General features: G+C 37.1%; 1 protein-coding gene across 6 annotated transcripts in view; it reads right to left on the bottom strand.

Annotated features, from left to right (window-relative positions):
- The window catches only part of LOC139122144 (high affinity cAMP-specific and IBMX-insensitive 3',5'-cyclic phosphodiesterase 8B-like), a 455,871-nt gene that overhangs the window by 13,164 nt on the left and 424,715 nt on the right, over positions 1-17,992 (bottom strand). For 5 of the 6 annotated variants that reach the window (XM_070687562.1, XM_070687561.1, XM_070687563.1 and 2 more), the window contains 2 exons: positions 4,076-4,255; positions 568-697 (listed from right to left, as the gene is read on the bottom strand). In XM_070687562.1, the coding sequence (XP_070543663.1) occupies positions 568-697; positions 4,076-4,255 (310 nt within the window). Of the gene's footprint in view, positions 1-567; positions 698-4,075; positions 4,256-17,992 lie in introns of those variants that run through there. The other variant, XM_070687564.1, reaches the window with a different exon arrangement.

Raw genomic sequence — 17,992 nt, 5'->3', positions numbered from 1 at the left:
ACATACATAGGGTACATACATAAATACATATACAGTTGTACATACAAAAAACACACATAGAGACATCCTTTCCAACCTTTAAGTATAACTCTTACCACTTGTCATATATTTATGTGGACGAACAGGAGTTAAAACTGAATTATGGCCTTTGGTTGATTTGTATGGAGACATAATTAAATTGTGAGCATTTCTTGTGGAATACTGATGGGATTGGTACACTAAGCAACTTTCAAGGATTTCTGTCTTCCAAATACCTTGAAACACCTGGGCATAGCTCCGCATATTGAGTGTGTAATACACAGTCATGATCAGTTGCAGCATTTTCTGAGTATAATGTGCTTGCCTTCACTTAAAAATTCCAGTATGTTAAAAGTTCAAACAAAGTATATTATGTAAAACGGTGATATAAAATGATAGACATTGATATTACCTGATCTAATGCAATAAAATTGACCATATGGAAAAATGAATGAAAGAATTAGAAAGGAGAATCCCTTTAACAAAATTCAGTTTGTTTGTTAATCATATGCCATTATATGTTTGCAGAGAAGTAGGAAATATACTTACTTTCCCATGCATCAAACATATCCACAACGAAGTAATCAATGAAGGATACTTGAGACTTGGATACACATAATGTATTGCGCTCAAAAACCGGCATCACCACAGGCAATCCTCTGCGTTTTTCTTCATCAGTCTAGGCATAAGAAAGAGGCTTACTTCTAATCATTGCAAGAATTGAGAAGTTTAATAAAGTCAGTCACAATATCTTACAGTACTCATATCATTATTATAAACTATTTGGCAGTTGATTTCTTTGCATTTTAAGGCACAAGAATAACATTGTCAAAGGTAAGACCAACATCAAGGAAATTGAAATAAATGTCTATTGTCAACACTAAAAGACAAGTGACAATATGTTGTGCTTGACTGCTATGTAGATTACACCTGAAGTCAATAAAAAGAATACTTTATTTTATGAACATCATGAAATAAACAAACATAGATACAAAATTAAGTATTTCCTGACTGTATGAAATTATCTCACTAAGGTCATCCTAGGGACCTGTACACAAAATATTAAAGCTGTCAGCGACCCAACAGTTGACAGAGCTCTGCTGTGTTATGTAGAGAATAACTTTTTGTGACACATCTATTGATGAAGAAGGTGGATATCCTTGATAGCTCATTTCAGGATATGGCCAGACCAAAAATGGCAAAATTAGCTGCAAAAATACAAAATTGATGATTTCATCATAATTTCAATATATTCCGTTAAGATAAAGCCTTAAGGAACCTGTATACCAAATATCAAAGCTATCAGATGAGTAACTTTTGAGAAACAAATATTTTGCAATGACTGATTGCCAATAAAGGTGAAACGCCAGAGTAGTATGAAAACTGTAACTGCAATACAATTCACCCACTTCTGCTGTTTATCCACTTCTGAGACTTGTTTGAATTCATTTGCCCTGCATTTTTGAGAATATGCCATTTTGTGTATTTTCTTAAAATCCAAAATGGCTGCCATTAGGTCATGTACTAAACAATTGTGTTATAGAGTACCACGCTTTAATCATCATTTAACATCTGAACGTATTAATAATAAAGGTTGCAGTTCTGGTTCAAGGGCATTCATGAGAAGATCCCTGTCAACTCAAGTCTATCCCAAAGATTTTTTGATGTTATTTGTAGGCTTGTTAAGACTATACTGTGAAAATCAGTAGCCTTGAACTGTTAGAGACAATTTCTCGGATTTAGTTCTTTAGCTTGCTTGCTTTGCAAATACAACTGATCATCATTGCATCGACATTACTTTCTCAGATTTTTTTATGCATTGTACCATGTAGACTGAAAGTTTCACTGCTCAAGGACGCCCCTCTATGATTGCGCCCCTCTTATTATGACTGGTTGCAGGAACATGCGGTGGCAAGATGAAAGAAATTTAGTCACGTGCCTACAGCTGTTTCAGGTTGCTAAAATATGTGAAGTTATTCAGAGTGCTGTTGAATATTCCTCTCTCTGCATAATAAATATGGTGGTCATGGCAACACTGTTAATCAATTACGATTGCGGTCCCCAGTCTGTCAGAACAAAGTACATGTACATGCTACATTGACAAATGAATTATAGCTCAGTGCTGTAGAGTGGACGCCATGGCCATGTTGTGAACATCTCAGTGTCCTATTACACATTAAAATTACAACATTTTGTCTACCTGTTGATGACATTACAGGAGAAAGGTACCGGTAGTGTCATATGCTAATTTTTGATCATGCACTTTGCTAGCTGCATGGGTGTGACATAGACCTCAAAACTGCCAATCAATTTCTTGATGAAATCTGATTGGTTGCAACAAAATTCTGTTGCTGGTCAGGAATTTTACAGACCATGTACAGTTGTAAGAGGGGGGGGGAGCACCCTTGAGCGACGGATCTTTCAGTCTATATGGTCCCTCCATAGCTGTTGACACTTAGCCATCCACAAAACTGTGGAAAGTCGGTGCTTTGTAATGTCAATGTATACCTCCATCATAATATGTAGAACTTTTGTCATATCTCATGATGTTTCCTGGTCAAACAAAGCCCGCAATACGGCACTACGGTCATATACCTGCTTTAATTCACCAAAACCTAGACCCCTAGAAATCAATAAGTTAAAAAAGGGGGGTTAGCAATTTCCCAAAACTATCTAACTGCCACACTGTTTAACCTCCATTTTTAAGAATCGGAACTTTGAACACAATCTGAATATCTGTACAAAATATAAACGCAGTGTATTCAGTGGTTTTTGACTTTTTGTCGTTTATGGAAAATTTTCACTGTCCGACACCAACTTAACCCATCACAATAACATGATGACCTTTGGTCATTATGTTAACAAAAAATCATTAAAAATTTGCAATTGCAGTTTTCATCACATTATTGATATGTCTGACTTATACCACCACATGCACAAGGTACCTGTATGCCAATTATCAAAGAAATCCGATAAGCAGTTCCTGAGTTTTTAGCTTTTACCATTTTCAGTGTTTTTTGGGGCTCATTTGCATGTTTTTGAAGCAATCAAACTCATCTAAACAGATTTCTCATCTAGAAGCCATGTATCTACATACCAAATACCAACATGATAGACCCAGCGGTTCACACATTATGTGAGTGGACCAACAGGCAAACATACATACATACATACATACATACATACAGACAGACTTTTTTCCAACCTATAAGTATCACTCCCCATTCATTGTGGACAAATGGGAGTTAAAGATAGAACAAAAAATAGAGCAAAACATGAACTGTTGCAGCATTCTGTCCAACATCGTGTTAGAGCAATATTGTTATATATAGTTACTGAGCAGCATGATCAGTCAAAAATTTAGATTTAATTCAAAATTTATGGTCGCAATTTTCAGTCCTTCAACCTTCTTTCATCCAGTATGAAATCATCAGTGAAAAATATGAAATAAATAACACAAAAGATATATGTTAGCAACAACATACACAGACTTCCATTACTGCAATCACTAACAGTGAGAGATAAACCTCCAACCAATCAATTGACTGTTCGACTTTCTTATTCATGTCAAAGTTGACCATCAATTTGTACCGTATGCATAAAATGATCAAACTTGTTTAAAAGTCCCTATTGTTCTAGAATATTTTATTCGTAGGTTGAAATTTTTTTAATGGTGATATATTCACACTGCTTCACATTCAATAATGTATAAGGCTCTAGTTTTAGCATTGAACTCAATGGATAATCCAAGTTACAAAATGCAAGTACTTGTAACTGTGGTCCATGCCCACCTCAATCTACACATCAACTTGGCGCATACTTTATATTTTTTGCATGGATGCATGATTTTCTGTAATCAGAAAGAGAACTACTTTGACTGTCATATAATTCATATTAGAGTGTTAAAGTTGTCGGACCACTGGTCAGGTAAGGTTGAATTAATTCGTCCAAAAATTCATATGATTAGATGTTAAAATAAACACATTAATAAAACATGCATCATCCTGAAAAAATGTAAAAACTCAACAGTAAAACTTAATGAAATTATTGTACCTACCTGGCTGCAGTATTCCTGAGCTATTCTGTTTGCCCATTCTATGCACAGATTGAGTGGCCTTGCAGGGTTGGAAATATCTGCACATTTAATTAACATCCGTTTGATAAGCATTCTATTTTCTGGAGTTGTAAGAGCTGCAGATGTTGATGAACTATCTGGAGTCCCTCTGCCTCCACTATGCTTGAAAATATTGAATGAAAAGTACATTAAAATGTTACCAAATTTGAATTCAGGAAACATGAACAAAAGTGGCCCTAAATGTCTACATATGAAGAAAAAAATTCTGTTCTGCAGACAAGATCGTTTCAAACCTAAGTTTTGTAAGTTCCTTTGCAAATTTTCCTTGCGTACACCATCTTGTTCTTTATGTACTAAAATCTTGTTCTCCAGATATAAAGTAGTATCATCTAATGACCAGATTTCTATGTGTAGCTCTTTTTTATGTACTTTAAATGTTTTCTTACAAAGAACATCAAGAATCTAGAAGGTTTTTGTATTATGCTTTTCTAACAGTCTATACACTGGATACGCTGGTGTAAACAAGTTCAGCCTAACAAATAAATTCAGTATTTTTATTTCAGCTAATAACATATTTGTATATTTCTAACCTTAGGAATTAACCTGTGGTAATATTGTTCATGATGTTGACACTTTCACTGAAGTTGCAAACATGTGGCTAAAGTTTAAATTTACAGATAACTGCAATATATACTGAAACACATGAGCATTTTCAGTTCATATTGGACTACATCTCTGCCAAGCAGCCCCTTTAGCCATATTGGCTAGTTTTATTGACATTGAGGCTAAAAATCTGTCATTCATCAGTACAGACCTTTTGGTAACAACCTAGTAAATTTACCCAATTGAGTTCATGGAGGTACACCATCAAAAACTTTTATATCGTTATGCAGGAGCTTACAGTGTTGATGTTACATCCAGTTTAAGTGTTTGACGGATCAAAGTTATGGGATAAAAACATGCAGTTTATGACTGTAAATTTTCTATACTTAAAGGCAAGGGGAGCCTATAAATACCCCCTGGGCATTCATAATCCAACATGAGTGGCACATGATAACAGCGTCAACAAATGCTCCCGAAAATCTGGAGCTTTCAACAACCATGGTATAAATTAAAGCATTGTTCCAACAAATTACGTTTTGTGAATACTTATGGCATCACCTTGTTGGCGAAATTCTCTCATTTTTTCCATTTGAAGTTGATTTTTGATGCCAAAACTGCTTCGATGCCGTGTTCAAAGCGTCCAACAAACAATAGATGAAAGCATTCAAACAGCTGCCAATCACGAGGGGACGCGCAAAGGTGCAAAACGATCAGACATTTGTTGTGTACATCCGATCGATTATGATGTCAACAATGAATAAACGATTCTTACAACTGAGCAAAATACTTGACCAACGGTTACTGAACACAAGTCTCAGATGATCGAGTTCAGACACAAATGGACTATGTCATGGTTTCAAGATTGCCTCTCCCTGTTTGTTTATTGATCTGTGTACCTCTAGGCCTATGAATGGGTGATGTGTATGTTGACCTGCAGTACGATATTTTACGATAGATCTCTTTTGGAAGGATTTTTCAAGATGAACAACACATTATACATTTCCTACATCTTTGAAACGGGGATTACGGTAATCTTTGATGTGATGAACATTTTTGAACGTCTTTGCAATGTGTTCCCACGATGAGTGTGAGCTGATTCTTTGTTTGTAAAAATCGTCAGAAATGGTCCAGTGACCGTGTTAAAATAGACACAGATGCGAGGAAAATAGTAAGAAATTCACGTTGCAATATTTGCTGTCGTATTTCTCAGCAGGAATAATCATTTTTTACACGTTGTGTATAAGAACAGCAAGCAGGTGTTCGGCGGTCAATTGCTTCTATCATAATGATCTTGATCGCAGCTATTTGGCGAGAAGACAGCGGGTACTTATAATCTCGCAAAATTATTGATATCATGTCTTTGTATAGAAAATTTTCGATCGGAGGCAGCTCAAATCAACAGCCATGGTATATTGGGAATAGTGTTCTCACTGGACACCGAACTACCTGCTATCAACAGAACGTTATGTACCATCGGCGGTAACACATTGGTCGTAATCTTGTCTAATTCTGCCCCGCCTTTTGTACCATCCAGAAATTTCAAAACTAGATTTTTTTTACCCTGACATATAATACAGCGACCTTGCACACTAATGATCATTCCACTGTTTCTGTTGAGATTTGTTGGTTTTTTAATTTGTTCTGTGGCCCCGGTAAGATTTTTTCAATACGATACACAGTTTGAATTTTTTTCAAGGTAAATTTAGTATATTCCCAGTTTGTGGGGTAAAGTTGTCTGGAGTGAAAGTTTGAGTTGACGCTGATCGAGTAGACGTCGAGCCCGGCACAGTTGACTGAGATCCGGTCGGTTTGGGGTAGTTTAGTCCTGAAACCTACAGAGTTCTGTATGATCACCGTTCGGCATTTGGGTGATTTTTTTTTTGGTCAAAGTAATTCAGTAACAATATACGCCAGATTCCTTGTGTTTTTTTTGTCACTGTCATACACGTATACGGACGGTTTTTGATTAAAAACGGTAAAAATATCCAATGCTCGTAAATGCGTGCAAAATTTATTCAGTGACTGTTTACGCAGCAGTCGTAAATACGACTAGGATTTACCACCATGTAACAACAGTAAACACCGCATCAACAGTCAATACCAAAATTTTGTGCTGAATCGAGGGAGATAACAATTGCGGCAGGAAAGGTCAGTCCACCATCTGTCAAAGTTGTTGATCGGAAAAATCTTCACTGTTCACAAACTACATGAGTGGCTCTTATAGTTGTACACGTAGTTCCATGGGCTTTCCATTGTCCTTTGTTATGAGCTATGTTCAAAGTGCGTCAAGCTACGAATATTTTCATGTATGGAGTTACAGACATCGGTGAAGTACCAGCTACATTTTGTTCAAAACCCCTGTCTGTTTGTTCCTCGTGTTGTTTTTTGTGTCCCTAACGTCGACTGGCTCTATGTGTGTACAAACATAGCAGTTGGGATTCAGATTTCCTGGATAAATAGATACACTCATCGTTTATTCTGCCTCTGACGCAAAGATACACACTGTTTTACATGTACCACTCCTAGGCCCTGGGATCGATTTCCATACCTTTAAGGGAAGAGTCTTGTTATCAACAGTAAATTTGAATCAATAAATTTCTTTATCACATGCACAAGCCAAGTTTGTCATCTCCAAACAAAAAATACGGGATTTATTCTCTGGTCGTTCTACGTCACAACAACCTGCGTATATGTCATCAATTTTGGGGCAACGGACCCTTTTTTGCGTTGATCCTCGGTGTGCTTGTCAATGTAAACAAACAACATAGCAGCAGGTATTTCTCCCTTAATCAAAATGTGTCTGACATGAAAATATCGTAAACATTAGTCATGATTAAGAGAGTCTGACAAAATACATCAACTAGGCAAATTTTTGAGTCCTCATATTATTATTATTATTATTATTATTATTATTATTATTATTATTATTTTATTATAAAGCCTTCAAAAGAAGAGAAATACAAAAACTAATACAATAATAATTTAAAAATCAGGTATTAAATGAAAACACTCTGTACAAGACAAAAAAAATCCGAAGTTTAAAATGGTCTTAATAACATATTAAGAAGATGACGACTGTGTAAATCTTTTGCAAGCAACAACTGGCGAATGCTGTCAGTCAGCTCATCTAGCCTTGAACATGTCTTCATATTTTTAAGGATCAATTGAGAATATCGCTTGTCAAAAATATACTGCAAAAGTGATATACCATTTCTGACACAAAGTCTATTAACACAGGATACTAAATCAGTATGACCCTGCAATCTACCACATAAATACATATTCAAAAGATGCAGGTAAAAACAACGTGCACGAGATTTATTACTATAGATGGATTTCATCAAATCAAGAGAACTGATTTCAAGTGACGTATCAATTTTCATAACATTAATTGCTTTCAGGAAAGAAGTACTTCTACAATATTTGTGAATGCCAAACTCAGCTTTTAGTAATTTTGAATGGATTTTTTTGGCCTCACTAATTGATGATTTAGACATGTGTACACAGTTAATACCATACAATAAAACTGGTCTTATGGCAGCATTCCATACATAAGCGAGTACATTACAGTCAATATGGCCATTACTGAATCCAGCGCCTTGAAGTCCATAGAAAGCTTTCCTACATGCATTTATTCTATTTCTGATGTGTTCATTAGGATTAGACGATGAAAGTGTAACACCTAAATAGTTCACACTTTCACATTCATCCAGTCTTACACCACTCAGTGACCAATATGGATGCGGTGTAAGTGAACACTTACCGAAAATAACACAGCTTGTCTTTTTAGGATTGAAACACACGCCATGATTTGTAATATATTTGTTTGCAATCTCGATCATATTTTGAAGACCAGTAACAGAAAGGCTAGCTAACAATAAGTCGTCAGCATAAAAAAAACATTAAAAGACAAATTATTAATCCTGATACCTCCAACACATGACGACAATTCATCCACTAAAACCTGATAAAACAAATTAAAAAGAAAAGGAGACGATAACCCTCCTTGACGGGTACCTACAGACACAACAACTGGTTCACTCAAACTAGAACGCCACTTAATTTGTAGATTAGATGCCTATACCAATACACTAAAATCTTCCAGCAATGATTAGGAAGTACATCCATTGCTTTATAAAATAAAACATCATGAGGTACAGCATCAAAGGCTCCCTCTGCATCTAGAGAGCAAGTATTAACTGTCGATCCTCGTTTGTTACAGTATGAAATTACATCATTTGCTAAGGCTGCAGCAGTGGCAGTTCCTCTACCAGTAACAAAACCAAACTGTAAATCACTAAATTCATGTTGACCGGAAACATCGAGAATATAAAGTTCAACTAGAAAGCATTTGCAAGCAAAAGCGAAGTTCCAGAGACCAGAGCAGTGGAAGAAACAAGAGAATGTGTGACAAAGATAGGTGCAGAATGAAAGAGTGCTTTGGATTTTAATATATGCAACCATGTATCTATAGTTAGGGCTGATAGCAGTAAACAACAGAATACAACTAAAAAAGCAAGGCAGTCCGGGGAATTACAGTACACAGATTACAAATACCTACATTTAGGGTAAAAACGCAACAGATACATACGGGGGCGACAACACACGGAAATGTATATCAGACGACATTCTCGCGAGCCAGAGCAATAATTTTCCGCTCCGCTGACCTACGCAACCAGATATGAACTGAAAATGCTCACGTGTTTCATTATATATTGCAGTTATGTGTAAATTTGAACCTTTGCCACATGTTTGCTACTTCATTGAAAGTATTATGATCAACATAATGAACAATATTCACCAATGATTAATTCTAAAAGGTCATGAAGTATACAAATATGTAATTAGCTGAAATGAAAATATTAAAGTTCTTTGACTGCTGTCATTGTATCACCACTTTATATAGCAAGTGTAATTACCTTTGGCCAAGTCCTTCAAGCCATATATGCTGAACTTTGAAAGCTCATTAGATATGCAAATTATAAATTAGCTGACATGAAAATGTGAAATGACTTTCGATATTGTTTTAACCTGGTATAATCATCAATGTACATAGCATGTTTTGCCAACTTTGATCAAGTGAATCTCAGAGGAAAGATCATTGAAAATGCAAATTAGGAATTGGCTGAAGAAAAATTGCCTAATGACTTTCAATAATGCTGTATCATAGTATCTTTAATGTGTATAGCAATTTTCATCAACTTTGGTCCAGTCAATTCAGATATATATCCCTAATTAGCAAATTCGGAATTGGCTGAAGTAAAAATGCTTAATGACTTTCAAGAATATTGTATCATAGTAGCTTCAATATATGTAGCAAGTTTCATCAACAATGGTCCAGTCAATGCAAATATATATCCCTAATTAGCAAAGTTCATTAAATATGCAAATTGGAAATTGGATGAAGTTAAAATGCTTAACGACTTTCAATAAAATTAAATCATAGTATCTTCAATATACATGCCAAGTTTGGTCAATTTTGATCCAGTCAAATCAGATATATATCCCTGATTAGGAAAGTTCATTAAATATGCAAATTATCAACTTTCTTTCATATCACCCCTTAAAGGGCCTATGACATGATTTCCAAAGTTTTTATTTTTTCCCTTCAAAAACTCAGCTAGGGAACATGTCTATGGATTGCATATTGTGTCAGTTCAGAAAGATGTGCGCGAAGGGCGAAATTTGACTCCCTTTTCTTGCTTGGTGATCAGGGGGTCTCTTCGCACCCGAGCCAGGCAGCGGTATTTGATATTGACCAACAGGTAGAATTTGTACAACGCTATTGTCACGAAAGTGTATTTAGCGGTCTTTGTATAAATTAGACCACAAACAAAGTCAGCTATATAAACAGTGCTCACAGACACCCAGTAAACACTGGCAAGGAAGCCACACCGGCGGTCCAGCTGCAGGGACTTATCAAGTTGCTTCCAGCGAGGACAGTGTTGACCAGAATTCAGAAAGTGATTTGGAGGGGAATTAGCTTAAAGACAAATAGGTAACCCCAGCCATCCTGGACAAGTGGTTCCAAATCAGAGTCAGATTCTGACTCGGAATGACAAAGCGCGAGTGGACAAAGCAATGGAATGCTCGGAACAGATTTGACAGTACGACGAGCCTACTTTTCATTACTTTTCACTTCTTTGTATGAAATAAGACAGTATCAGTCTTAGTTTGGACTTTTCACGGTTGAATTTATTTTATAAAATGTGGAGCAATCCTGCGCCTGAGTATTTCGATTCATTGCGCATTGCGTGTTGTAGCTGCAGAAGGCCTACAGTACACTCAGTGTGCAGTTTTCAGACGACCTCAGTTTTGGGACATGCAATCACATTCTGTTCGTCGGACTCACTTCGCTCCGTAATGATAGCGTTTTACAAGTTGTGTGACCTCATATTGAGTGAAGTGATACTGCTGTCCCGTTTTTGATAGTTTGCTTAGTAGAAGCTATTTAGGACTATAGAAATTCGGCAATGTTAGCCAGACCATACGATGAAAGGTGCCGAAAGCAACACACAGAGACAGCCCATAGGTAAGCGCCAAACACGTCGAAATATGGTTATGTCGTATATTAAACGTAACTAATTATCACGAAATATTTACATTCAGTTTTTTAAACTCATTGAAAATGAAAATGGGGGTTTTGAAGTTTCAAATTATCAACATTTAGCCCCTACTCACTTTCCAAATATGACGTCCGATTATTGCGATAGCAGTCCTATTACTACGCACTCAACACAGGGTCAAAAATTCTGCAACTTGACCCCCTATATAACACTTCCGTCGTGTTACCACTTTGACGATAAACAAAAAACAAAGGTATGGCTCGGTCCCTCCACAAAATGAGGGACTGTGGGTATGGTAATAAGAATTCGTAGTGCTAGTCATTTATATAAACGACTTTGGTTGGGCGAAATTCACTACGCTTTCCGAAAACTATCACTTTGAGTGTACCGGGGCTGTGTTGGACGTCGACCTTTGACAGAACTATCATTTCCTTGGAGCACGAGACAAATGGTGCAATCGACCCATGTTCCCATGCATTTTCAGAGCAAACGAATCCAGCAAAAATTGATGCGTTAGGCCTATTTCGTACATGTTTTGATGAAGAAAAACAAAGAAAGCTTGTCGCCGTATTGTCGGGTCGCCATCTTGAATCGCCGTCTTCACCGTTCACAATTGTGTAGAGTCGGGAAGCTTCCTGGCTCGCAAATGTTTCCCAATGAAATTTCCCATATTTGGCACGAAATCATAGTACACCTAATCAGATACCCTGACAAGTCATTTTAATTTCAGTCATTTTAATTTACGCGATCGGCAGGACGCGACATGTGACCGTTGGTAATCTCCTGAAAAGACCATGTCACTATAGCAAACTAAACACTAAGCTTACAATGTTCTCTCGTGCGTTGCGCGCCTGGTGTACGTTCTGAGCAAAGGAAGCCCTTGCCTCACACCCTTACGGACATGAGATTGCGGAGGTGTGAAAGACTGTTTGCCCGTATTAAGATAAGTCGTCGGCTCAACTTCGAAAAGCCGAAAAAAGTCGAACAAGTTGGGTTAGGGGTACACGCCCACCCGTAACTTTTACTCGCGTTTTATCTGGACAAGGGGGGCGATACGCAATGCAAGACAGTGACGTAGGCTAACTTCAAGACCCAAAGAGTGACTTTACGTTTGGTTGTATGGGGCATGTCATAGGCCCTTTAATGCTTCCAACTGCTGATATATCTTGATGTGATCAACATTTGTAGCAAATCTCATCAAATTGTGTGCAGTTGTTTTTAATGTCTGTTTTTTCTAAAATCGTTAATTATGCAAATGAGCAAAAAGTATGCAAGCCAGACCCACCAAAAACTAATCAGTTCTTGCCATTTGCAAACTCAATCTATGTACCAGATTTTATTCTGATCTGATCAGCCGTTTTTGAGATATCGGCCCAACAGACAGACAGACAGACAGACAGACAGACATCGCTGCGACATATGCTCATGTGTGTGAACACTTGAGCAAAATATCAATCTCTTGACGGGTAGCGCTGAGTTGTTGCCGTAAAGAGGCACGTAGTTTACGACGATGATCAGACGACAGGAAACATCGGACCTAGGCCGTTGAAATTGAAAACCGAGGCCACATGCATTTTCATTTGATTAAAAGCACTGACTAAAACAATTTTCATTGCTATGTCGCTGTTTTCAAAAGATACTGACCGTTTGATCTTGGAAAGTTGAGTTGCTTTTACGTGCAGCCAATGCATGCCGGTGTGGTGACAGACAGTTCACTATGCTATGCCTAGCTCTGCATGGCAGGGCTGTGTGTCACCGGCGTTAAACGGCCTCCCACCACAGCCCTGCAGACTGATATAGAAATAGCCGCTGGTGGCTCGTCAGAAATACGGCGGGCAGTTTCTGCGCCGAAAACAGCCGATTTTGAATCCAAAACTTGCATTGATCTTCGTTTTCGAGCACATCCACCTCGCCTAGGTACACGATGTGCTCAGCCGCGCTTATAAACTTACGCAAAGCCTACTTTTCTCTCTCTATGCGAGGGAAGCGTTTGTAACCATCGCCATTGTTAATGTCATTCAACCCATGAGCACTCGGGCGAAAACCAGCGGTCTAAACCAAGCCTGGGTCTCCCCACATGGAAGGCGTATGACATAACAGTATAGCGCCACGTACGGCGAGTATTTAGAGAAAAATAAAATCAAAAAGCAACAAAAAACAAGTCATCGTTGATGACACAGTCCCCACTTGTTAATGGGTACTTTGATTACAGGTCCTTAGAGAGGATAGAGTCCTCTTCATTAGGTCTGTGATAAAAATACTTTTGAATAAATTCGCTTGATACATGTCTGAGCTGTAGTTCAGGACATGAAAAAATCGTAATAAAATGGCCACATGGCAGCCTTATTGGATCGTATCACAGAACAAATCTATGTGCATATGTATGACAGACATCTAGCTCTATGGGTTTGCTCAGAATTAGATATACGCATAATTAATGAGGTACAGTATGAAGCATCATAAGGTCTCCCATCATACCATATATGAAGGGTGTACAACTTGTGGTTACTGAGTTATGGACAAATATGTATATTTGAGGTCAAAGGTCACTGAGGTCACATGACATTTTGTCAAAATAATTGTATTGCTAAGTTATCCGTATATACCAAAAATCAGACCTCTAGCTCTATTTGCTCGCTCAAAATTAGATATGTGCATAATTGATGAGGTACAATATGTGGCGTCATAAGCTGTCCCATCATACTATATATGAAGGGTGTAGCACTTGTGGTTACTGAGTTATGGACAAATATGTATATTTGAGGTCAAAGGTCACCAAGGTCACTTGACATTTTGTCAAAAAAATTGTAGTGCTAAGTAATCCCTATATACCAAAAATCAGACCTCTAGCTCTATTGGCTCGCTCAAAATTAGATAAGCACATAATTAATGAGGTACAATATGTGGCGTCATAGAGTGTCCCATCATACCATACATGAAGGATGTAGCACTTGTGTTTACTGAGTTATGGACAAATATGTATATTTGAGGTCAAAGGTCACCGAGGTCACATGACATTTTGTCAAAAAAATTGTAGTGCTAAGTTATCCCTATATACCAAAAATCAGACCTCTAGCTCTATTGGCTCGCTCAAAATTAGATATGTGCATAATTGATGAGGTACAATATGTGGCGTCATAAGCTGTGCCATCATACCATACATGAAGGGTAGTAGCACTTGTGGTTACTGAGTTATGGACAAATATGTATATTTGAGGTCAAAGGTCACCGAGGTCACGTGACATTTTGAAAAAAAAAATAGTATTGCTAAGTTATCCCTATATACCAAAATCAGACCTCTAGCTCTATTGGCTCGCTCAAAATTAGATATGTGCATAATTAATGAGGTACAATATGTGGTGTCATAAGCTGTCCCATCATACCATATATGAAGGGTGTAGCAATTGTGGTTACCGAGTTATGGACATATATATATATATATTTGAGGTCAAAGGTCACCAAGGTCACGCGACATTTTGTCAAAATATCTGAGATATCTGCGTAAACGGATGGACTCACGGATGGACTCATGGACGGACATGACCCCATCTATAAGCCCCCTGGACTTCATCCGTGGGGACTAAAAACTGTGTCGCTGCATCCTTTTTGCAATATGAATACGATGAGAAACTAAATTTTTATTTTTCTTGGCCTTATACATGGGAGTCTATGGACTGCCTTATAAATGGGAGTCTATGGACTGCCTTATACATGTGAGTCTATGGAGACTGCCTTATACATGGGAGTCTATGGAGGTGAAAACTAAAAAGTCCTCTAACACGGCCAAATTTGATCACATTGTGAAACAAATCGACGTGCATCTGTATGGGGTAGGGTACTATCCTTGTGCAAAGTTTGAAAGAAATTGACCTGGGCATCTCTGAGATATCTGCGTGAACGGACGGACGCACAGACGGACACACGCACGCACGCACGCACGGACATGACCAAACCTATAAGTCCCCCCGGACGGTGTCCGTGGGGACTAACAAAGCAAAAGAAAGCTAGAATTGTTAATAGCTGAACGCAATATGATAGTTGAGCAATGCAAGATAAAAAATAAATAAATAAACAAACAAGAAATGCCCGTAAAACCCGTCCGAGCTGAGAAATGACGTCATAAGCGTGCGCAATGCATTCTGGGTAATTAAGGTAAAATTTGTGTATAGCATGTTCTATGGTAGTAATACCGGAAATAGAGAAAGAAAGAAAGAAAGAAAGAAGGAAAGTGAGCAAAAACTAACAGTTCCAGAGCTGGTCTCTGGAACTAATAATTTTCGAAAATGTACAGAAAATGTAAAGGTCTGTAATGTTTTGGTACTGCAGGATCAAGTGTCGATTTCTTTAACAAAGGGATTAGTAAAGCTTTAGTAAATGACAAAGGAACAATACCAAATTTAAAACAGATAGAATACATTACACTCATATGATAAATAACCTTAGAGTTAATGGAATATTTCAAATGTTCAGACATTATACCGTCTGCTCCGGGTGCACAGCCAGATCTCAGTTTCTTTATGTACGTAACGAGCATAGATTCAGATATAACAAAGTCAGAAAAGGTAATTAACATCCATTAGGCTGGTGCATTTAGCAATCATGATCTAGCAATTGAAAAAGGAAGACACACTGTTCCAAAAACCCCAATTACTGAAAGATACTGCAATCAGTGTAACACCAACAGTATTGAAGATGAAACACACTTTTTATTAGTCTGTCAGAAATACAAAGTCCAAAGAAAGAACTTTTTCAGTAAATCAACTTCCCAAACGACAATACTGAAAATCAGCTTATTTCTCTACTAACAAAACAAGAGTTTCTTTTAATGAACAACTTGCAGATTATATTTTTACTTTATACAAACAAAGAAATACCTAGTTATATTTATTATTAGCTACTATTATTATACTGTAATACTTTATCTTTATTGAAGAAAATTTTAACTTGTTTTTGTATCACACTTTTATTGCCACAAATGTGATGTAAATCCTATATTTACAAGCAAGCAATAAAATATTATTATTATTATTATTTATCTCGAACCTTAAGTTTTGCAGTCGACATAGCCTCACAACTAGTCATACTAAATTTGCTAGTGTAGTGATCGTAGAACTTCGTAATATCAATACTGGCATCATTATTTTGAGATGTGGTTTGTCTTACGAATGCAATTCCAAAATTTCCTTAAACTACGGCAAGTATACAGTGGGTTGAGCAAACGAGAAACGCCATTTATCTTGCTATTCATTGCTCGATTACATGAATTCCTGTATGTCTTTTTTGCTGCTTTGTAGCATAAATAAATTTGTCCACTACGAAGTCTGCCACAGGATTTCCATATGCGAAACCAAAAACGTTGCCTATTACGTGTCACATGACAATCATTATTCCACCAGTTATTTTTCTTGAAACGGCCTCTATAACGTTGATGAGTATCAGAAACAACCTTCTTACATGAATTATGCATGATATTAGCGACGTCATTACACATGATATCTACAAGTTTACATGCTTCATCTCTGCTCTTAACAACATCAATACTACAAGTCTGTAATGAGATAGCAGCCCAAGTAACATAATTACTATAGGCAGAACATATTCTGTCATCAGACCAATTAACAGCAGGATATTTGCGTGTTCTATCAATGTTATCATCAGTACCACCATATGAAGCAGAATTAAAAGAGAAATGAAGAGTTGTACATAACGGAAAATGATCACTTACATTTAAAGACAAATCAGACATTATAGTACAGTTCCTAATGATATCCATAGCCATACCAGAACAGAAAAGATGATCAATATAAGATTTAGAAATCTCGTTAAAATATGTGTATGTAACATTTTGTGCAAAATTAAAGTTAGCTACCTTGAATTCATTGTTGCATAAAAATCATACAATATATAGCTATGTTTTGTAAATGGGTGTTTCCAGTACCAGTTTTATTGAGCTGACTGCCACTGGGTAATGAAGCATTCATATCACCCACGACCATTATAGGCGACAAATCCATGTTATCAATTGCAGATTGTAAAATATCTAATATTTCGCACAAAAGATCGATTTGCTCAGGATGACCATTATAATAAGGCAAATACACTCCAAAGATTGTTAGAATAATTCGTCCGCTAGCAATCAATTGAACACCAGATATTCTATAAGAGTCAACAGCAATTGGTTTATAAGAGATACCTGGAACTCTTTTTGCAATGAAACCAATACCGCCATAAGGACGGCCGGACATAAGTTCTTCCGGATTAATACTAGATTTCATATGTAACCATCTGTTTTTGTCAATAAGCTGCATATTAAGACCTGACAATCCTGAGATGTGAGCCAGTGTTCGCTGACAAACAAAAGATCACAATTATTGTCATTTAAAATGTTGTCAATAAGACCATAAGATGATTTCAAACCCTTACAGTTATAAGAGCAAACACTAAAATCCATTTGATATTTATCAAAATTCCCTATGTCAGAAAATAACAAAATATTTACATGACCCGGGGTATTGGTAACATCCTCTACCAGACGTCTCAAGCTGGTTATGTTGTTGTAGATAAGATCGATGAGCAGCATTATCCAAGTTAAGCGTCGAATGATGATGTCCTTGTGTATTAAAAAGATTATACGATTGATAGCAGTGACCTAGTGTGTTGAAGCGATTATACGATTGATAACCGTGACCCTGTGATTTCAGGCGATTATTATGAGCGAGAGCCGAATTTT

This window comes from Ptychodera flava, chromosome 21, assembly GCF_041260155.1.
Source record: "Ptychodera flava strain L36383 chromosome 21, AS_Pfla_20210202, whole genome shotgun sequence".
NCBI lineage: Eukaryota > Metazoa > Hemichordata > Enteropneusta > Ptychoderidae > Ptychodera > Ptychodera flava.
Note: the sequence above shows the minus strand (reverse complement) of the source record. Positions and strands in the feature narration are given on the sequence as shown.